This window comes from Pygocentrus nattereri, chromosome 2 (genome assembly GCF_015220715.1).
Source record: "Pygocentrus nattereri isolate fPygNat1 chromosome 2, fPygNat1.pri, whole genome shotgun sequence".
In the NCBI taxonomy this organism is placed as follows: domain Eukaryota; kingdom Metazoa; phylum Chordata; class Actinopteri; order Characiformes; family Serrasalmidae; genus Pygocentrus; species Pygocentrus nattereri.
The window spans coordinates 8,823,971-8,846,940 of NC_051212.1; the positions used below are offsets into that span (position 1 = coordinate 8,823,971).

At 43.9% G+C, this 22,970-nt stretch overlaps 1 protein-coding gene across 1 annotated transcript; it reads left to right on the forward strand.

Annotated features, from left to right (window-relative positions):
* Positions 1 to 4,492: 4,492 nt before the first annotated feature.
* On the forward strand, positions 4,493 to 21,347 carry LOC108411284 (macrophage mannose receptor 1-like). The gene is made up of 7 exons (XM_037534070.1): positions 4,493 to 4,573; positions 15,836 to 15,874; positions 15,961 to 16,175; positions 16,657 to 16,707; positions 19,875 to 20,037; positions 20,294 to 20,653; positions 20,744 to 21,347. The coding sequence occupies exons 2-7, from the start codon at positions 15,838 to 15,840 to the stop codon at positions 20,749 to 20,751; spliced, it is 834 nt and encodes a 277-aa protein (XP_037389967.1). The 5' UTR covers positions 4,493 to 4,573; positions 15,836 to 15,837; the 3' UTR covers positions 20,752 to 21,347.
* Positions 21,348 to 22,970: the final 1,623 nt, after the last annotated feature.

Below are 22,970 nucleotides of genomic sequence, written 5' to 3' on the forward strand. Positions count from 1 at the left end.
GTGCTGTTAGTTTTATTTCTATTTTTGAATTGTATAATGTGGGTTATTGTTCTTTTTGTCTTTGCTCACTTACATAAATAAACTGGTGTAGATTCTTGGCCTGTATTGTGAGAATTCCACCTGAGGACATTAGTATGAAAGCCCATTCTCAGCATGTTGTTTTGACTTCAAATAAACTGCTTAAGTAAACTGCCATTATTATTCAGTCAGTATTTTGAGATGAAAATCTAAATAAATCTAAATTATATACATATTCACACACATTCTGTATACACACAAGTATTGGGACAACTACACATTACACCTGCAGTAGCTTTTATGACAATCCATTCTAAACCCATAGGCATCAATATGAAGTTGGTCCTTCTGTGCAGCTCTAACAGCTTGTACTCTTCTGGGAAGCTTTCTACAAGATTTTGGAGACTGGGAATATTTGCCCATTCATGCAGAAGAGCATTTGTTGAGTGTCTGACTTGACTGTAAATTAGCCACTGTTTATACAAGAACATTGACTGTGACCCAACCAACCGCAAAAGGTGGACGGAGGACGGTGCCAAAGAATTGAAGCAAACAAACCAAGATCTAACCTGCCTAGCCAAGTCTAATCCTCACCACAGTGCAACGGGTGGCACTCGCTCTTTACCTGATGTGTGTAAACAATCCAGCAACTACTGTATATGTATAGGCGCACCCAACTTGCCTGTCCGCACGTCGCGATGGGGGAGAGAAAACAGAGAGGGAGAGAGAGCTAGAGAGGGAGCACAGGAGACTAACATTACTGGCTACATTTCACTGCTAGAGTAGCACAGCTTGATATTATGGCCAACACCAAAAGTCTCATGCGCAGTAAATGCTCTCACACATGACTAGACTCAGGTGAGTCCTTTTATCCAAGGCCCACCCCTCAGCAGAAAACAGCCATCTGGATTGGTGGACAGAAGAGCACCGCCAAGCCATCGACATCCACATTGGTCCATTGCACACACACCTGCACAGCGATCTGGTTGGGTAAAAGGGGAGAGAGTAAAAGAGAAAAAGAAAAATAAACATGCGTGCATCACAGGCAAGGATGTTACATCACATATCAGACCATGCAAAGCAGGTGGCCTTGTGGTCATTATCAACATGCAGGTCAGAAAGAGGAACGGACACGTCCAGTTCTACTGAATGCGTGTTCCTGGAATGCAATTGTAGCGCAGGACTCACTTTAAAACGCAGATGTGTGACGCTCAAGTTTACCTGTGCAAACAATAGGGGTAATCAATGGACCAGTTAGGTTCGCTCAGGGAGCAATACACATAGAAGAAATGAAACCAGAGAATGTCGAAGTTATGGAGTGTATTGTATGTAACCAGAAATATGTATCAAAACCACTTATCAAATTACACAAAAAAATGAATAAATCAGCAACTAAATAAATAAAAAATCCTTTTCACAGTCTCTTGCATAAAATAACGGTTTTCAACTCGGTGTCTCTTTTCTTTCACAGTAGGTTTTTCTTTAGAAGTGTCAAAAGTGTCCTTTAGTAATATGAAAGTTCAGTTTTCGTAGATTTCAAGTGTCTGTGTGTGAGGAAAAAACCTGGGATCCACAAAATATACTCAAGGTTCACTTTGGTCCATTACAGGCTTTGGCTCGCCATCTTGACACCCCACAGTGCACCGACCGTGTGCAGCTGAGCGATGCGAAGAGTGTTCTTGAAGAATGTAATCAATTCCAAGAAAACCCAAGAAAAAAACTGACCTGTTTAAAGGAAAACAGCGTCTAAATACTCATATAACATCCTTACCCTTCACACAAATACATACAGCGAATGGTGGCTCAGCTAGAAAACTAATTCAGCAATATTGTTATGAAAAACTCAGAACACATCTTAATAAACCTCTGCATCTTCCAACAAAAGTAACTACACGTGGAAAAATTCATCTCCGTAGCGCATTTAGCAGTGTTAGCTCATTTTACATTCATCAGCCTAAGCTTAGCATAGACTCCCATTACATTCAATGGCGTTAGCTTAGCATTAGCGAATAGGAGTGACCGCTAGGCTAATTAGCAATGTTTATTTACTTGGCTATTTTGGTCAAAACACATACACAAGTGTGTTTTACACTCACCGAATCAAATCCATTGTTCTTACGTGCCATCTGAGGTAAAGTTAGCACCAAGCTCTCTCTCCAGCTGCAAATTACCCGGAGCATCCAGCCTGGAAAGTTTTGGCCCACAGTCAGTAGAACTCTGCTGTCTCTTTCTCTGCTCTGTAGACTACTGGAATTAGCAACAGTGGCCAGCTCTGCAGTGACCACTCCACTGATGAAAAACACTGAATCCTAGCGTGTCTCTAATATTTTACCTCTTACAGGTTGAAACTTTCTGCTGTGGTGCTCCGTCTCTAGTCTCTCGCAACAAGCACGCAAACGTTCTGGTAGTAAAGCAGGTGAGGTCGTCACCTACTAGACACCGATTGGCCAAGCAACGCCCACCTAATCTCTTAGGGGAATATTACTGAACGCTATTTTGCGCATTGGACCTTCGCAGAGACCGATTGGCTGCTGTTTTCCGCATTAAGTTTCACTTGTTTGTTTATAATTAAACAGTTTATTTTTTTCCATTTAAACACTGTTTGCTACTGTTTCCACTCATTGACTTATTTTCATTCTATTTCAGAATAAATTAAAATTATAATTATTCATTCTACTTTATCAGTGTCTTTTTGTTACACACTGGAGACCTGGGTTACACAATACTGAAAGCACACAGCACAGAACAGTGTAGAGGAGTGGGATGAGTTACTCCTGAAGGAACCAGCCCCAGGGTAGCTAATTCAAACAGCTTTGATTACTGTGTTACCAGCTCCAGTCAGAGCATTAGGCTGGATAGACAGTTACCTAGAGCTTCAGCATTGCTACAGTCTCCATATCACTGTTCTACCTTGACAAAAAGAGTTAATAAGAATTTATAATTGAATACATTGGTTAGCAATGCTTGACCCTGGGAAAGAAATGCTGGGCTTGGAGAAGGAACAAGTGAAGCTGTTCTGTGTGGCTAGCAGTATGGCCAAGAACAAAGGCAGCACGCATAAGCAACAGCCTCACCAGCATCGCTGATTTCCCTGACAGAGAAAGTTAAAGGTGAAGAGTAGCACTCGTCTACTCCAGGAACTTTGTTCGCACTGTGTTGGGTCACCCACAGGGTGGGCTTTTAAGGAGGGGGCAGGAGTGACAGCCATGGGGCTGCCAACTCTGACCTGGCCTCACAGAGAGCTGCTTAAAGATGTTCTGTTTATGTTGTTTATGTTGTTTAACGTGTGTGTGATGAGGTATATGTGTTATTCTGTGTCAGGTAGAGGTTACTGTACAGATATTTATGTTGGGGTTCGTCATTGTCAGGGTGAAGCCAGCGGCTGGTGGTGACCTCCGCCGTGGTTTCGGCGTTAACGTTGTGTCAATTTCTGGCTGTTCTTCATTAAAGAGCTGCTCTCAGAGCAGAATCATGGCTTCTCTTGAATTTTCTTTTGAGCACACTTACAACATGACTCTACTTCATCAGCGTTCATTTGCATTAGTTCAGTGTTTTCATGTAAATCATTATCCAAAATAAGGTGGAGGAGCACAAAACAAAGAGACAGTTGTTCTGGCTTTAGTTTCCTCTTCAGTCACATCAACAGCAGGAGACACAAACACAGACATCAGAGCGACTTTACCAGCAGCAACGGGTAAGAAACACCTTTAAGATTCTACTATTATTGAGATTTACTCACTGTCAAAGTAAAGAGATTTGTTTCTGCAGGTTAGAAAACAATAAATATTATTTTATTTCTGTTACATTTTTCTAAAGAAAACCACCAGAGAAAACATGTGAAGCTGCAGTTATAGTGTCGGTTTACCAAACAGGGATTAAGCCTAGTCCTGGACTATTATATTTCTTTGGCCTCATCACAGCTCATCTCAACCTTCCATAAAGAACCATTCTTCCCTCAGGCTCTGCAGGTTGACCTCTTCCTCCTGTGGGTTCTGTGGTTCTTTGCTGTTTTGTTTATTCCAGTCTCCATCAGCAGCTGCTATCAGTTTTGTATCAGGTTTCTGTGTCACCAACAATGAGTTTATTTTCCTGTGAATTTGACCTCCGCTTGTTTATCTGTTCTATCTATATTGTCTACATGTTTAACAGAGATAAAAATCTATGATTACACAGAATTCTTCTCCCTAATAGAGCCTATATTGGTGCAGGGCATCAACAAGAACATCAACAAGATTAAAGGTATTCTGAGTAAACCAGACCCGGAGAAGCTCATCCACACCTTTATTTCTAGCAGGACTGGTGACTGCAATGGTCGCTTTACTGGACTCCCCATAAAGACAGTCAGACGGCGTCAGTGGATTCAGAATGCTACTTCACGAGCACTCATTTGCATAATTCCAGTGAGTTTTCATGTAAATCATCATCTAATAAAAAAGTTGCAGCAGCGTGAGACAAAGAGAGAGAGTTATAGCAACTTTATTTTCCTCTTCAGTCACACAAACACCAGGAGACACAAACACAGACACTGTCCGAGTGACTTTACCAGCAGTAACAGGTAAGAAACACCTTTAAGGCTCTAAACACTATTATTGAGAGATTTAACTCATTCAAAGTGAGGAGATTTGTTCTTCATTTTCAGGTTATGAATATAAATATTCTTTTTAAAATGAATATTCTCTTGTTTTTTGTTGCATTTTTAAAGAAAAGATGCAAAGCTGTACTAAAGCTGTACTTGTTGTGTTGCTTATACCCAGCAACAATCAATCCTAGTCTTGGACTCCACAGAATTCTTCCTTCACAGTAAAAGTTTGGCCTGATCAAACTGTAGTCAAAGCAGATATTTTTGAAAAAGAAAATATTTCCCCGTCTAATTGTTCTGAGGTTTTTTTTTTTGTTTGTGCTTCACATGAACTGTATTCCTCAAATTCCTACTTAACACCTTTCAGCTGCAAATACTGCATCTCTGTGTACATGCAGTCATTTATAGTGAACCAGAGCTGTTGGTTTTAACTTACGATCTGTGTTTAATTTACATATTTGATGAGGCAAATCATCATTAATCCCATTGCTGGCCTGGTGTCATGATTGGCCCCTCCCAGTCCTGTACGAGTTTGTGTTTTGGTGTAGTCCACGTGCTTCTTTGTTTTGGTATCCATAGTCCTGCCCCTTGTTTTGTGACTCCACCCCTGATTGTTTTCACCTCTCCTTCGTCTTCCTGGTGTTGTATTTAAGCCCTGTGTTTGCCCTTTGTTTTCGCTGGTCTTTGTGTTGGTGTTATCTGCTGTGTTGGATGTTCTGTTTGTTGATTAGGATTTGTTTGGTGCGCTTCTCATCGTGCCTAATTCTCGAGCGAGCAGTGTTGGCTCCATGACCCTGGACTGTCTTGACCCTGATTTTGGATTTGCTCTTAAAAAATCTTGCTTATCTCCGCATATGCGTCCGATTCCTCACTCCCCATTACAGAAAGACCAGCCTCCAAAGGACGCAGCGAGTAAGCGAGATACTGGTTTGTGGCTCTTCCGTTGGGACGAAACTCTGGCTGTTTCCACGCAGCCCGAGTTACCCACGTCCCTACGCCACCCTGCCAGTGAGAGCAAATCCACTGGTACTGAGGGAACACGAGCATCTCGTCAGTCCCGCAAGAAGGCAAAGGACCTTCCCACCTTGTGGGTAAGCTTAGGTAAGCGCCTTGGGTCTGCCCGTCTTGAGCAATGCTCAAGGAAAGAGCGACCTGCGCAAGACGAGGTGAGACAGATGGAACATCCACATAACCCTTTCTATGGTACTTAGCTCATTCGCAAGCGCCACTGTGAGCTGCCTATCGCTAGAGTGGGCTTTGAGAATGGCCGAGTGGGTCCCGTTTCTGTTTGTTCCTCCAGCTTGGAGCAGCGGTTCCTGATCCTGTGGCGGCACCCGCGGCATTCCTGATCCTGTAGCCACGCCCCACGGCAAGCCTGATCCCGTTGCCCCTCCCCACGGCAAGCCTGATCCCGTTGCCCCTCCCCACAGCAAGCCTGCGCTTCCAGACCCACCGCCAGGCTCTATGGATGTCGTTGCTGGCCCGCCTGCCCCCGTGGACATTGTTGCAGGCCTGTCTGCCCTCTTGGACGTTGTTGCAGGCCTGCCTGCCCCCGTGAACATTACAGCTCCTTTGTTCCTGTGCTTCTTGCCCTCGTCTGTTTCTGATTCCCATTGGCCTCCTGTTCCTCCCGTGTCTGCTGTTTCCCGTTGGCCTTCTGCCCCCTTCTGTGTCTGCTGTTTCTGTTCCTATGTTTTTGCCCTGCTCAATTCCTGGTGTTGTCTTGTTCCCTACTGTTGTGTATGTGCCCATTCCTGTTCCTGTTGTTGTTCCTGTTCCTGTTTCTGTTTCTCGTTTCTGTCCCGGTTTCTGTTTATGTGCCTGTTTCTGTGCCTGTGTTGGTCTTGGTTCTTGTTCCCCTGTCTTTTGCGTGGTCTGTCTTGCGTGCTTGTTTTCCTCGTCCTGGTGTTCCTCCAGTCGTGTCTCGTTTCGCGTCTTTTTGTGGTGTGCCTCCTCGTCCTCCCTCCGTGTTTCGTCCTCATTCTGTTCGTGTTTCGTCTGTTGTGTCTCCTGTTTCTGTGACTTTAGCTTCTGCTAGTGTGCCCATTTCTGCCTCTGCTTCTGTGCCCGTGGTTTCTGTTCCGGCTTCTGTGTCTGTGCCTGTCCTTGTCAAGTTCGGTTATTTCCTTGACCATGGTTCCTTGTCTGTTTGGTGTTTTTGTTTTGTTTGGCGCGCCTCGGTGTGCGTGCCTTTTGGGGTGGGCGTGGGGGGGGGTTGGGTACTGTCACGATTGGTGTAGTCCATGTGCTTCTTTGTTTTGGTATCTGTAGTCCTGCCCCTTGTTTTGTGACTCCACCCCTGATTGTTTTCACCTGTCCCTCGTCTTCCCGGTGTCGTATTTAAGCCCTGTGTTTGCCCTTTGTTTTCGCTGGTCTTTGTTTTGGTGTTATCTGCTGTGTTGGATGTTCTGTTTATACTGTTTGTACTGTTTGTTGATTAGGATTTGTTTGGTGTGCTTCTCGTCATGTCTAATTCTCGTGTGATCTGTGTTGGCTCTATGACCCTGGACTGTCTCGACCCTGATTTTGGATTTGCCCTTAATAAATCTCGCTTATCTCCGCATATGCGTCCGCCTGTTACACCTGGAGATTTCTTTGAGTGTAAAAAGTTTTAATACCAGATCCGCCGTTCTCAGCGTGGTACAGCTGTAAGGGTCGTCTGGGATTCTCTGCTCTCCCAGCTTCTACCACGACCCTATCTGGATAAAGCGGTTGTTGATTTGGGTGTCTGATGGCTCTTGGACTGGAGATGGGGGCTGCCGCTCTGCGGTTTCTGTGTGCGGGCCCTGTTGTTGATGGTGGGGGGCCTGGATGTGTGCGCTCACGGTCTTGGGGTGGGGACCTGGGGACCCGTGGGGGTGGGTGCTGGCCCCGTCCGGGGGGCTGGCCTCCTCTGTGTGGGCCGGGGTGCGGGGTCTGGGGCCTTGGCGCCTGGGGTCGCCCGTCCCCCGTTTGGGCTCCTCCCTGCGCTGGAGGGGTCTGTGCCCCCCTGGGCACACCGCCGGGTGGTGGGGGGTCTGGGGCGTGCCGGGGTGTCTGTCTGGCATTCCAGGATTCTGGATGCCTCCCGGGAGGAGGGGTGGGGCACTCAAGTAGGGGGACAACCACATAGGGCCGGTTGGTTCTGGACCCAGGACCACTGTGTTTGCGTATATATGGGTGTGTGTGAAGTTTGTGCGGGTGAGTGTGTTTGTGTTGGTATGTATGTGTGTGTGTTTGTATTGTAATTGTGAGTATGTGTATTGTAATCGTGAGTATGTGTATGTGTGATAATTGTTGTCTCTTGTGTGCGTGTGGGTGTGTATGTTTTGTGCTGTGTCAGCTGTGTGGGCGGGCGCCGGCCTGGAGCGCGGTGGTGTCCTGGGGTCGTGGCCGCTTCGGGCCCAGGGCCGGCCTTCCCTGCGCCGCGGCCGGGTGTAGGAAACCGGGGTGCCTAGTGAGCTAGCGCCAGCTGGCTCTCTTCCTCTGAGGGGTAGTTCTCTGCCTCTCGGTCTTTCTTATCCTGACCCTTCCCCTCCTCCCACTCAGTCAAACATCACACTACACATGGGGGTTCTGGGGGAGGGGGGCCCATGCTACAGTGAGTAGGGCCACCTACCTGGCTCTGCTCGCTGTGATGCGTGATGTCCCACTCCTCCCCTTTTTTCCCCCCTTACAATGACACATTTCATGACACAGTACAGTACACACAGGGCTTTGGGGGGCAGGTGTCACTCAGTGGATGGTGGGTGGCGCTGCTGATGTGACCTCACTTATCTGCTCACTGCTACCTGCCCCTCAATTTTATTTACACATTAGACATTGAGGGCCTTGGGGGGGCAGTGTGGCTGTGTGCTGATATTCAGTACTACATTGCCTCTGTCCCTCCAATTTTAATTGCACTGTAGCTCACACACATTCTTTTCATTTCACACACATATTGAGTGTGTGGGGGGGGTGGGCGGGTCCTCTCACACCCCGGTTTGGTGCACCCTGCCTGGTGGGGAGACCGGCCGGTCATTCGGGGCCGGGGTGGCTGCCTCCCTGGGTTACCGCTGACCCGTGCTGGTGTCCGCCCGCCGATACTGTGAGTCCATGTATGTTCCGTGTGTATGCATGAGTGGGTGATTGGTGTGTGCGAGTGTGGGTGTGGGTGTGTGTGGGTGCATGTGAACATGTGTGTGTGGACAGCTGGGCCTGGGTCAATGACTTGCTGAGCCTGGACATCTGTGGTACATGGTGGTGGGCAGGAGTTACCCCTCCCCACCGCTCCCCGCTGCTTGCCGACTCCACCCCCCCCCGGGGTATGGGTGCCCTGTGGGTCCCTGGGTGCATGGCTGGACATCTTGGCGTGGTCCCTGCCCTGCTCCCTTGGCGGTTGTGTCCTGAGGGTGGTTTGGGCCTCTCTGGCATGGGGGGGGGGATGCTCAGCTCATGCTGGGGATGTTGGCCTGCTGGGGGGGTGGGCTGCTCATTGCCTCTGGCTCTCCGGTCACTTGCCCTTTGTCTGTGGGCGCTCTGTCTGGGGCCTCCATTCTTCGTCCTCTGGGGCGTGCACGCGGTGGCCGTCGGAGCATGTGGCCTCAGGCCTCCTGAGTTCCTAATGGGCTGTGGATGGTCCGGGTCCCCCGGGTCCTTCCCTATCTGTCTCTGGACCACGGGGGCATGGTTGCAGCTTCTTGCCCTCATTGCTGAGCACATTCCATGACACATGACACGTGAACACATATACACACATATACACATTGCTGCAAACAGTAGAATTGTGTGTGGTGGGTGGGTGTATATGTATAGAGGCATATGTATAGATATGTAAACATGTGTATGTATGTAGCAGCAAATAGTAGAATTATGTCTGGGTGTATATATGTATATGTATATGTGAATATGTATATGTATGTATATCTGTATAATTGTTTTTTTCCCCTCCCTTTTTTTTTTTTAACTTACTTATTTATCTATTTATTTTTATTTAGTTGTCTGTTTATTTACTTATTTTATTTGTTTTTTCTCTTTTTTAAATTTTTTTAATTTTTTTATTATTTTTTTTTCTATTTATTTATTTACTTACTTAATTATCATTATTATGATTTATTATTATTATTATTATTATTATTATTATTATTATTATTTTTATTATTTTTTTTTTTCTCTCTCCTCCCTTCTTCTCTTTCTTTCCTGTCCTCTTTTTTATTGCCTGTCAGGCCTGGCCATACAAATAAAAAAAACTTTAACAAGAATAGGCTTTAGTAACCTATAGAGCTTTTTCTTGTGAAAACAAATATGTTTGGTACATCAGTACATTCGGATTACCATTCCGATTGCAAAAATGGCCAGACATGACAGGTTAAAAAAAAAAAAAAAAAAAAAAAAAAAGAAAAAATACAACAATCTGTGATATCTATAACCTGCGATGAGATGCAGTGCAATAATGACTGTACAAGAATTTACAGGCAACGGCATATAATGCCCACAGAATCAATAAATAAATATGTGCAGATATTGATACCAAATAAAGTGTCTAGTATCAAGATGTGCAGTGATGTAAGCAGAAAGTGCAACATGTGCAGCACGCTGTCTATATGTGCAGATGAATAGAGCAACACAAGATAAGCATGAGTTTCAGATTCAGTCCTCAGATTCAGTCCTCCTATCTCTCCTCCCTTCTCTGCTGGCCCCCCTGTTTTTCTATGGTTTTCTATAGGGTTTAGGTCAGGGGATTGGTGAGGCCATGGCCAAACCTTAAGTCTGCGGTCAGTGACCCATTTTTATGTTCATTTTAAGGTGATTTAAAGATTTGGATTAAGGTTGTGCAAGTAGATCCAACCAAGGCCCAGGTTAAGCTTTCTGCCTGAGGCAGTCAGGTTTTTTTTTTTTTTTTTTTTTTTTTTTAGTCGGGTTTTGATTTAATATCTGCTGGAACTTAATGGAGTCCATCATGCTGTGTATCTGAACAACTTGCCCAGGACCTTTAACAAAAAAACAGCCTCACAACATCACAGATACACCACCGTACTTTACAGTGGGGATGAGGTTCTTTTCTGCATGGCTATTTTTGTGTCTGTGAAAACCCACCTCTGGTGTTTGTCTCCAAAAAGCTCTACTATGATCTCATCTGACCACAAAACACTGACCCACTGAAAGTTTCACTAACATTTGGCAAACTGTAGGTACTGGAGTTTGTTGGTCCTTGACAGCAAAGGCCTTCTGGGACTGCAAGTCCCCAGCTGCCATCATTCATCAATCAATACAGACACACTTCAAGAAATAAATTGACCCCCATAGGGTCATAACAGTCATAACAAGAGAATGTTTAAGGGTGCCACATAGATACAAAAAAATATTTAATATATTTTTGCTCATATTTATCAGGGGTTCCAATAGTTGTGAAGAGCTCTGTATGAACTGAATGTTTCATCACATATCATATCATGCAAAGCAGAGGACCTTGTGGTCATTATCAACATGCAGGTTAGAAATAGGAAGGGATGGGTATGGTACAAAGTCTCAAAGTTGGTTGGATTCAATCCATTTTTGAACAACCTTTCCAGCATATAGTCAAATTCTAAATTATGTATGGGCAAGTCTCCGTTTCTGTGGAAGCATTGGGTACTGCAGGGCATTCATATGGTGGAGGACCTATATGTAGGGGATTCTCTTAAATCCTTTGAGTGTCTCCAGCATGAATATGGAGTGCCCCTTAACCAGAGTTGGCGGTATCTCCAAATTCGCTTTTTCACAAATTTGCTTACACATGTTTGGGACATTGTTTGAAGCATCTAGGTATTACTATATTCTGCTACAGAAGTCCATCAAACCCTCTTCGTTAAAACCAGCATGGGAAAAAGATTTAAATGTTACATTCACTGATAATGATTGGTTAAATATTCTAAGGAAATCAAAGAAAATGTCCAGAGAACTTAGAACCAGGCTTGTACAGTTTAAAATTATTATCGCTTTTATTGGACACCTATTAAGTTATTCAGAGCAAACTTGAAAGACTGCCCAATTTGCTGGAGGTGTTCTTTGGAAGGTACACCAATTCACTGTCTGTGGGATTGCTTAGTAATTCAGGACTTTTGGCTGCAGCTACATGGAACCATCGAAATGATAATCGGGGTACAGTATCCCTATCTACCCAGCCTATATGTTTTGGGGGATCCAGGCCCTTTGATTTCCTTGACTGATCATGACTGTGATTGGATCCAGTCAGCTCTTATGGTAGGCAGGAGGCTACTATTGAGACACTGGAAGTTGTCGCAGGCTCCCACCTTAAGTGAATGGTATGAGTTATTAAATAGAGAGGCCTCCTATGAAAGACTCTCTTTCAGGCTGATAGGGACACCTAATCCGTATTTTAAGAAGTGGCAGAAATTCCTGGTCATATTGGTTCAGACTCAGCAAACCCCACCTCATAGCGCACACCTGTCCAAATGATCGAATCACATCTGTTAAGGTAGTAGCACTACATATATACCCCCCTTTTATTTATTTATATTTGTTTGTTTGTTTTATTATTATTTATTATTATTATTACTAATTTTTTCTTTTTGTTTTGAAAATAAACAATATTGTACATCTTTGATACTATAATTATAATAATAACATACTCTAACTTTCTTTTCCCTGCTCCTCACTTTGTGATATTTAGTACTGTTTATTCTGAGGCTTTGTAAATTGTGCTAATTATAAAATGTTCAATACAAATACTGATCATAAAAAAAAAATTAAAAAAAAGAAATAGGAAGGGACACGTCCAGCTCCACTGAATGTGTGTTCCTGAAATTGAATACTGAAAGCACACAGCCCAGAGCAGCTTAGAGGACCAGGGTGAAGGAAACAGACCCAGGGAAGTTCTAAGCTCAATCAAACACCTCATTGTGTTACCTGCTCCAATAAGCCAGCATTCACTGACCCCCAGGAACTTTGCTTAGACTGTGTTGGGTCACTCAGGTGGTGGACTTCTAAGGAGGAGGCAGGAGTGACAGCCATGGGGTGCGCTGCCAGCTCGGACCTGGAATCACAGAGAGCTGCTTAAAGATGTTCTGTTTATGTTTATTATGTTAAAGCTGTATGATGAGTTATTCTGGGTAAGGGGGGGCTACTCTGTGGATATTTATGTTGGGGTTGGGTCACCATCAGCAGAATCATGACTTCACTTGAATTTTCTTTTATAATATGCGCTGTAATAATATGACTCTACTGCACGAGGGTTCATTTGCATTAGATCATGCAAGATTTCATGTAAATCATCATCCAAAAAAACCTGCAGAAGCACAAAACAAAGAGAGAGTTATAGCGACTTTAGTTTCCTCTTCAGTCACACAAACACCAGGAGACACAAACACAGACACTGTCAGAGCGACTTTAACAGGTAACAGGTAAGAAACACCTTTAAGACTCTAAACTCTGTTATTGAGAGATTTAACTTATACACTGTGTGCACAATTATTAGGCAAGTGAGTATTTTGACCATATTATCATTTTTAGGCCTATTTTCTAACTCCAAACTGGATAAACTTGAATGCTTAATGGATTTAAGCCTAGCAGGTGATGTGTATCTGTGTAATGTGGGAGGGTGTGGCCTAAGGAGGTCAACACCCTATATCAAGGTGTGCATAATTATTAGGCAGCTTTTTTCTTTAGGAAAAAATGGGCAAAAAAAGACATTGAACTGACTCTGAAAAGTTAAAAATTAGCAAAAGTCTTTCAGAGGGATGCAGCACTCTTGAAATTGCTAAGATATTGGGGCCGTGATCACAGAACCATCAAACGTTTTGTTGCAAATAGTCAACAGGGTCGCAAGAAACGTGCTGAGAAAAAAAGATGCAAAATAACTGCCAAAGATTTGAGAAGAATCAAGCGTGAAGCTACCAGGAACCCATTATCTTCTAGTTCTGTCATATTCCAGAACTGCAACCTAGCTGGAGTATCAAGAAGTACAAGATGTTCAATGCATGGCCAAGGTAAGAAAGGCTGAAACCCGACCACCACTGAACAAGACACATAAGCTGAAGTGTCTAGACTGGTCCAAGAAGAATCTGAAGACAGATTTTTCAAAGGTTTTATGGACTGATTAAATGAGATTGACTCTTGATGGACCAGATGGATGGGCCCGTGGCTGGATCAGTAACGGGACAGAGCTCCACTTCCGAGTCAGATGCCAGCAAAGTGGAGGTGGGGTACTGGTATGGGATGGTATTATTAAAGCTGAGCTGGTTGGACCTTTTCGGGTTGAAGATGGGCTCAAAATCAACTCCCAAGCCTACTGCCAGTTTTTAGAAGACACTTTCTTTAAGCAGTGGTACAGGAAGAATCTGCATCTTTCGAAAAGACAATGATTTTTATGCAGGACAATGCTCCATCCCTGCCCTGTGATGGACTGGCGACCTGTCCAGGGTGTATCCTGCCTTCCGCCCGAAGACTGCTGGGATAGGCTCCAGCACCCCCCCCCCCTCCCCGCGACCCTGATGGAGAAGCGGCTTAGAAAATGGATGGATGGATGGATGCTCCATCACATGCATCCAAGTACTCCTCTGCATGGCTCGCCAGTAAAGGCATTAAAGATGAAAAACTTATGATGTGGCCCCCTTCCTCACCTGACCTGAACCCAATTGAGAACTTTTGGGGAATTCTTAAACGGGATATTTACAGTGAAGGAAAACAGGACACCTCTCTGAACAGTGTCTGGGAGGCTGTGGTTGCTGCTGCACAAAAAGTTGATCGTCAACAGATCAAGAAATTGACAGACTCCATGAATGGAAGGCTTATCACTGTTATTGAAAAGAAGGGTGGCTGTATTGGTCACTATTTTTTTTTAATATTTCTCAGAAATGTTCATTGGAAAGCTTTGAGTTGTTTATTTATAATTCTCACTTGAACAGATGAAAATAAAAAGTGAGATGGGAAAATGTTTTTCATTTAGCTGCGTAATAATTCTGCACCATTATAGTTGCCCAATAAATGTGCACATATAGATATTCTCCTAAGAAAGCCAAAACTTCACTTTATTTTTCTTAAACATTCATGTTTGAGGTTTATTAACATTTTGGATTAACCGAGAGCACTGTAGTTGGTCATTAATAAAAATAATCTTCAAACATAAGACTTGTAGTTTAGAAGCTGCACTTTTAGGGTTGGATTACCGAACAGGGATTAAGCCTGGTCCTGGACTACACAGTGTCCTGAAGGACAATTCTTCCTTCAAAGGAAACTTTAGTCCAGACCAGTCCAGATTTCTAATCCCTGTCTGGAAAACTAAGCCATACCTTCATTACTTTCTTTATTATGATATTATGAAGATGTCAGTTGTTTGTGATTCACAGGGGCAGTGATACTAAAAGCAGGTCAAACTGTAGACCAGCTCACTTTCAGCTGCAAATTCTGCCTCTCTGGATTTACAGTCTTCTACAGTGAACCAGAGCTGCTGGTTTTAACTTACAACCTACTTTGAAAGTATTAAATGAATTTACTGTAATTATTGCTGTATTTAATTTGATGAGACAACCCATCACTGCCCACTGCTGCGGGGTGGTCCAGAGATTTTTAGTGCGTGACATTTTAACACTTATTTATTTGAGATTTTCTCTGAATGAACATATTTTCTTTCCCTAACCCTAGACTAGTTATATCCAGCAATGTTCTAAGGACGTTTGCTGTTCATGATGTCTGTATGTATTCATCACAGCTCATCTCCTCCTTCCGTAAAGAACTGTTCTCCTCTCAGGCTCTGGAGGACGACTTCTTCCTCCTGTGGGTTCTGTGGTTCTTTCCTCTCGTTGTTTAGTCCAGTCTCTATCAGCAGCTGCTCTGTTTTTGTATCAGGTTTCTGCATCACCTACTCTGAGTTTATTCTCCAGTGTATTTGATCTCTGATTGTTAATCTATTCTGCTGTCTGTGTGACGGAGATAAAAATCTATGATTACACAGATTTCTTCTCCATAAAGAGCCTTTATTGGGGCCGGGCACGTTGTGGTGGGAGTTAGTTTTATATCTACAGTTTTGAAATAAAATAAAATAAAAATATTTGTTAGTTTATTCATTCAGAATTTCAACTTTTAAATGCATCACCTTTCTTTTCCTTAAGAGCTCTCAGTCTAGAGCCTTTCCGTTCCTCTCAGATCCCTGACTGGGGCTTTAACTGGACCATGTTACTGTAACTAAATGTAATGTCCCTTAAACAGCATGATCTAATGTGCTGGTAGTAAAGACTGTGGAGGTGTTTAATGTGTGGATCGTGTCTCTCTTGTTCTCCACAGTCATGAGTTCAGCTCTGTATCTGGTCCTGCTTTTCTCAGGTCAGTGTAGCTTCATGATCATCTGTAAAACTCTCTGCTGCTTCATTACTGTACTGTCATGCTGACGAGAGCTTTCATCTCTACAGCTCTGTGGACGCTCTCCTTCTGTGGGACACGTGAGTTTTATGTGGTGAATCAAGATAAGACCTGGACCGATGCTCAGAAATACTGCAGAGAGAAATACACTGACCTGGCCACCATTGAGAGCCAAGAGGAGATGAACGCTCTGGTAGCTGTTCTCAGTGGGAAAACAGGCCATTTCTGGATTGGACTGAGACAGAAAGAAAATGTGAACAACACTGTAAGCAGAAAAGAGAGAACAATTCATGAGCCTGTTTGAGACGTAGGCTTTGATCTCTCCTAAACTTATTTCAGTTAATAACTGTTAACTGTTAAAATACAAAATGCCAAACAGATGATTGTGCATCACTTGATGTATGTTTCCTTTATGTAGATCTAATACATTATTACCTGAATATAACTACATCTATTTATTATTATTATTTAATTATTTATAGATTGATTAAACAAATAACACTGACATATCTTTGATATATTTTAAACCACATTGTTTTAAATACCATTACACATAGTTAGTTAATAGGTTCAAAAACATGTACACCAGATTAGTGACAGTGACATCTAGTGATTTGTGTTATAAAGAGCTGTTCTGGATGAAGCCTAGACTTTTATTTACTTGTCTAAAATTTGTCCAGTTTAACATGAGAGTTTATTCTATGTTCTTCCTACATAGGTTTTCTTTTTCTCTCAAACATTTCTAGTGTTTCCAAGGAGCTGCTGCAGGGCTGCCGATGACCAGTGGGGTCAACCGGGTATGCTGTCCTGAGCCTTCGATCAGGAGAAGTATCTCCAAATATACAGCAAATATAGAGAAATACATTTTAGATCTTTATTCGTGTTTATTTTCATTGTATTTCTGTTTAACACAGTGAGATGAATGAGTGTCAGTTTCACAGCTGGTAAATATCCAGCTCTTAAACCTGCCTGTTTTCAGATTCAGATTCAGATTCCTTTATTGATCCCAGGGGGAAATTGCAGTTGTTACAGTTGCAGCCATTTATATAAAGGAATAAACACTTTAATCATTTAAAATTTGCAGTATGTACACGAGATTTAAGTACTTATGAATATAGTAAAGTGGCTGTGATTGTGATAATAAATATGAAACATCTGGTATAAAGCAGTTCAACTATTTAAATTATTTAAATTAAGTTAGTGTCCCTCTGAGTTTTTGCACACACAATTGTTATTATAGCACATATTAACAGTTTGGTATTGAGTTTTGTGAATCACACACTGAGGGAGGAGTTATGGAGTTTGATGGCCACAGGTAAGAATGACCTCCTGTGGCACTCTGTGGTCATTTCAGTAGAATGAGTCTTGCACTGAATGAGCTCCTGTGTCTCATCACCGTGTCGTAGAGTGGCTGGGAGCCATTGTCCATAATGGCCTGCAGCTTAGACAGCATCCTCCTCTCTGACACGGCCGTCAGCGAGTCCAGCTCCACACCAACAACATCACCGGCCTTGCGGATCAGTTTGCTGAGTCTGTTGGCGTCTGCCACCCTCAGCTTGCTTCCCCAGCATGCAACAGCATAGAGGATAGCACTCGCCACCACAGACTCATAGAATATCCTGAGCATAGTCCGGCAGTTGTTGAAGGACCTCAGGCGCCTCAGAAAATAGAGACGACTTTGGCCCTTCCTGTAGAGGGCGTCAGTGTTCTTAGCCCAGTCCAGTTTATTGTCAATATACACACCCAGATATTTGTAATCGTCCACCGTGTCCACACTGACCCCCCCTGATGGACACCGGAGTCACCGGTGCCTTGTTCCTCCTCAGGTCCACCACCAGTTCCTTTGTCTTTGTCACATTGAGCTGCAGGTGGTCCTTCACCTTCGCCCTGTACTCATCCTCAACTCCCTTGCTGATACATCCAACTATTGCAGAGTCATCAGAAAACTTCTGAAGATGGCAAGTCTCTGTGCAGTAGCTGAAGTCTGTGGTGTAGAGGGTGAAGAGGAACGAGGAGAGGAGAGAGGACAGTTCCTTGTGGAAATCCAGTGTTGCTGACCACTCTGCCCGACACACAGTGCTGCAGGCGTACATACTGTGGTCTGCCACTCAGGTAGTCAACAATCCAGGACACAAGGGGGGCATTTACTTGCATCACTGTTAGCTTATCACCCAGAAGAGCAGGCCAGATGGTGTTAAATGCGCTGGAGAAGTAAAAAAACATGACCCTCACAGAGCTGGCTGGCTTATCCAGGTGAGCATATACACGATTGAGCAAGTAGATGATGGCGTCTTCAACTCCCAGGCGGGGCAGATAGGCAAACTGGAGGGGATCTAGAAATGGCTGGACTATGGGTCGGAGCTGATCCAAGACGAGCCTCTCCTTGGTCTTCATGACATGAGACGTCAGTGCCACTGGCCTGTGTCCTTGTCGTCACTGGGTCGTGGCGTCTTTGGAACAGGAACAATGCAGGATGTCTTCCACATCATGGGGACCCTCAGGAGACTCAGGCTCATGTTGAAGACATGTTGAAGTACTCCACAAAGCTGGGCGGCACAGGCTTTAAGCACCCTGGGAGGAACCCCATCAAGGCCTGCACTGTAGAGGTGATGGGCGGGGGAGGGATGGAGGTGTGAGATGGGCTATCACGAGAGGGGGGCAGGCTATCAGGAGGGAGAGGGGGGATGAGTGGAATGGACTGCTGAGGACCGGCAGCAGAGGAGTCAAGCTGTGGGGGGACAGAGCCTGCCGTGTCAAATCTGTTAAAGAACAGATTTAGCTTGTTGGCCCCGTCCACACAGACCTCTACTCCTCCATTGTTGCTGGACCTGAAGCTGGTGATGGTCCTCATTCCATTCCAGACCTCCCTCATATTGTTCTGCTGGAGTTTCCACTTCAGCTTCCTCCTATATTTGTCCTTCGCAACAGGCACGTTCCTTGATGGAAATGTGACCAGGGTTACACCAGCGGTTATTGACTAGCACAGCGAGCCCACCTCCTTTGCGCTCACCGCTCTCGGTGCAGCCCCGGTCGGCCCGAACAATCTGGAAGCCATTGATGGAAACAGTGTCATCCGGGATGTCCTGGTGTAGCCATGTCTCCGAAAAGCACATTAGACTACACTCCCGGTGCTCCCTCTGACTCCTGGCTAGCGCTGTCAGCTCGTCCATCTTATTCGCCAGCGACCTCACGTTGCCCATGATGACGGAGGGCAGACGCGGCTTATATCCCCTCTTCTCCATAAGCCTCCGCCGTCTCTCCCTCGCTTTCCCCGCGCGCTGGTTTATTCCCCCTCTGCATCCCCTGTGCGTCCGTCTCCAAAGCTCTTTGGGGATGTTCATTGCCCTGGTCGCCATGCCGACCGGCTTCAGCGTGATCAGCTGATCCCGGGTGTAAACAAAGCGGCCACGGAGAGTGAGTGAAAGCAGCACTTTCACCGCGAAAAAACAGACCAAGACTCTCTCTACTCACATGTTTCTAGAGGGCACAGCTTCCCTAAGTTACCTTGTCAAAATAAATAAAATATTAAAAAGGTAAAGAGAAAAGTTACTCGGTAAAAGAGGTTTAGTGCTGCATTATTTGAAACACTAAAAGTGGACCCTTCACTAAAAAGACCCTCTTCTACACACTGATTGGCCAGTCATAGCTTAGCAACTGTAACTAGGCTCAGTCACGTCCAACCACAGCAATGTTCTGCAGTGATGTGTGTTGGGTACTTAAAAACTGGAGACCTGAAATAATTCAAATAATTCATGATGTGAAAAACAAAAATGTATTTGTTCATTAATTTGTTTGTTTATTTGAATTACAAACCCTCTCCTGCAATATCACAGACCCCACAAACCCCCACAATACAACAGCTAATCACTAAAATCCCCACAGGACTGTAAGAACGATGATTTGGTATGATATTGAGTAACGAATGCAGAAAAGATTTACTGACCAGGTATTAATTTGTCTTTAGTGCTGGACGTGGTCAGATGGGAGTTACTTCTCATACAGCAACTGGAACTCTAGGGAACCAAACAACGCTGGCACTGGTAACTGTGGAGAGTTATGGAGTTCAAATGGATACAAGTGGAATGATGCAGACTGCAGTTACAAAAATCAATTCGTCTGCTATAAGAGTGAGTCATATCAGATGATGAACTGCAGAACATCTGTTACACATCCAGTACATTTAGTTTTAATGTTTGTGTTTGGAGCAGTTTCACTGACTCAGCACTTTAATACAGATCTGAATACTGGATTCATAGAGAGACTCAATCAAACACAGAAACACAAACAGATAGAAACACAACTGTCTGTCTGTATGTCAAATAAATAAAGCATAAATATACCCAAAATATTTGAGGTAATGTTTAAATATTTGTTCTCCTGCAGAGCTTCCACTCATCCTGATTAATCAGACCAAGACGTGGAGAGAAGCTCTGAGATACTGCAGAGAGAATCATGTGGATCTGGTTTCTGTTCACACTGAGGAAATCCAGCACTGGGTGGAAACAGCTGTTTATTATGCCTCCACTGCTAATGTGTGGATGGGTCTGCGTCACACCTGCACCCTCAGCTTCTGGTTCTGGGTGAGTGGAGAGTCAATGTGCTACCAGAACTGGGCTCCGGGGAACGGGACAGGGGTGGAAGACTGCAGTGGAGGAGAAAGAACAGGAGCGGTGCATTCTGGGAGTAAGCAGTGGGTCAGTCTGCCAGAGGATCAGAGACTCAACTTCATCTGCACTGTTAAGGGTGAGGATTATACAGAGGATTGAATATCTGTCAGTAGTTAAGTATTGATGGTGAAAGAAATACTGAATAATGCTGTTTGCTCCTTTTTAGAGATCTAGAAGAAGATGCAGGCTGTTCAGCTGGATCTCCACAGTTCAGGATCATCATGATATTTGGCAGTTATTTCTTCATCATCATGATGCTGATGCCTTCATTATCTTTCAAAACTTGATAATTCAGGTTAAGAACACTGATATTCATATTTTCCTGAGGCAGCTCCTTTTTGTGCCATTGAAGGAAGAGAAAGTGTCAGACTCATAACAACTTATTTTCATCTAATATTGTAGCTTTGTAAATGATAAATGTTCTGACTTTAACAATGTTTATAAACTGTACTTGAGCTGTTTATCGTTGAAGTGCCTTTTCTTTTATCTGTATGTCTTCTTCTAAACTTTTCCTCTGTGTGTAATTCAAACATTTTCATTCTTATAAATTTCTGTAATACTTTTCAAAGAACACAAACCTTTAAGCCCCTGTTTTACTTAGCGCAGGCTAAAATAATGCATTATAGGTTTAAAGTAATGTGCTGTTAGTTTTATTTCTATTTTTGAATTGTATAATGTGGGTTATTGTTCTTTTTGTCTTTGCTCACTTACATAAATACACTGGTGTAGATTGCTGTATTGAGAGAATTCCACCTGAGGACATTAGTATGAAAGCCCATTCTCAGCATGTTGTTTTGACTTTAAATAAACTGCTTAAGTAAACTGCCATTATTATTCAGTCAGTATTTTGAGATGAAAATCTAAATAAATCTAAATTATATACATATTCACACACATACTGTATACACACAAGTATTGGGACAACTACACATTACACCTGCAGTAGCTTTTATGACAATCCATTCTAAATCCATAGGCATCAATATGGAGTTGGTCCTTCTGTGCAGCTTGTACTCTTCTGGGAAGCTTTCTATAAGCTCTCTCTTTGGAGAGAGGGAATATTTGCCCATTCATGCAGAAGAGCATTTGTTGAGTGTCTGACCTGACTGTAAATTAGCCACTGTTTATATAAGAACATTGACTGTGACCCAACCAACCTCAAAGGTGGACGGAGGACGGTGCCAAAGAATTGAAGAAAACAAACCAAGTTCTAACCTACCTAGCCAAGTCTAATCCTCACCACAGTGCAGCGGGTGGCACTCGCTCTTTACCTGATGTGTGTAAACAATCCAGCAACTACTGTATATGTATAGGCGCGCCCAACTTGCCTGTCCGCACGTCGCGATGGGGGAGAGAAAACAGAGAGGGAGAGAGAGCTAGAGAGGGAGCACAGGGGACTAACATTACTGGCTACTTTTCACTGCTAGAGTAGCACAGCTTGACATTATGGCCAACACCAAAAGACTCATGCGCAGTAAATGCTCTCACACATGACTAGACTCAGGTGAGTCCTTTTATCCAAGGCCCACCCCTCAGCAGAAAGCAGCCATCTGGATTGGTGGACAGAAGAGCACAGCCAAGCCATCGACATCCACATTGGTCCATTGCACACACACCTGCACAGCGATCTGGTTGGGTAAAAGGGGAGAGAGTAAAAGAGAAAAAGAAAAATAAACATGCGTGCATCACAAGCAAGGATGTTACATCACATATCAGACCATGCAAAGCAGGTGGCCTTGTGGTCATTATCAACATGCAGGTCAGAAAGAGGAAAGAAGACGTCCAGTTCTACTGAATGTGTGTTCCTGAAGTGCAATACATGAAAGCACACAGCAGAACAGTGTAGAGGAGTGGGATGAGTTACTCCTGAAGGAACCAGCCCCAGGGTAGTTCTCAGCTCTTTTTTTGATACTTTTTTAATCCCACAAACGGGGAAATTCCACCTCTGCATTTAACCCATCCATGAAATGAAACACCACACACACACACACACACACACACACACACACACACACACACAGACATTCAGTAGAGCTGGAAGTGTTCCTTCCTATTTTTAACCTGTATGTTGATAATGACCACAAGGTCATCTGCTTTGCATGATATGATATGTGATGAAACATTCAGTTCATACAGAGCTCTTCACAGCTATTGGCACCCCTGATAAATATGAGCAAAAAAACATCCTTTATTGCTTTTCCTTTTCTTACAAAATATTAAATATATTTTTAATCTACACACACAAGTGGGCAGTGAGCACACTTGCCCGGAGCAGTGGGCAGCCCTATCCACAGCACCCAGGGAGCAGTTCAAGGACACCTCACTCATGGACTGTTGGTTCTGGGGATCGAACCGGCAACCTTCCGGTCACAGGGCCAGCTCCCTAACCTCCA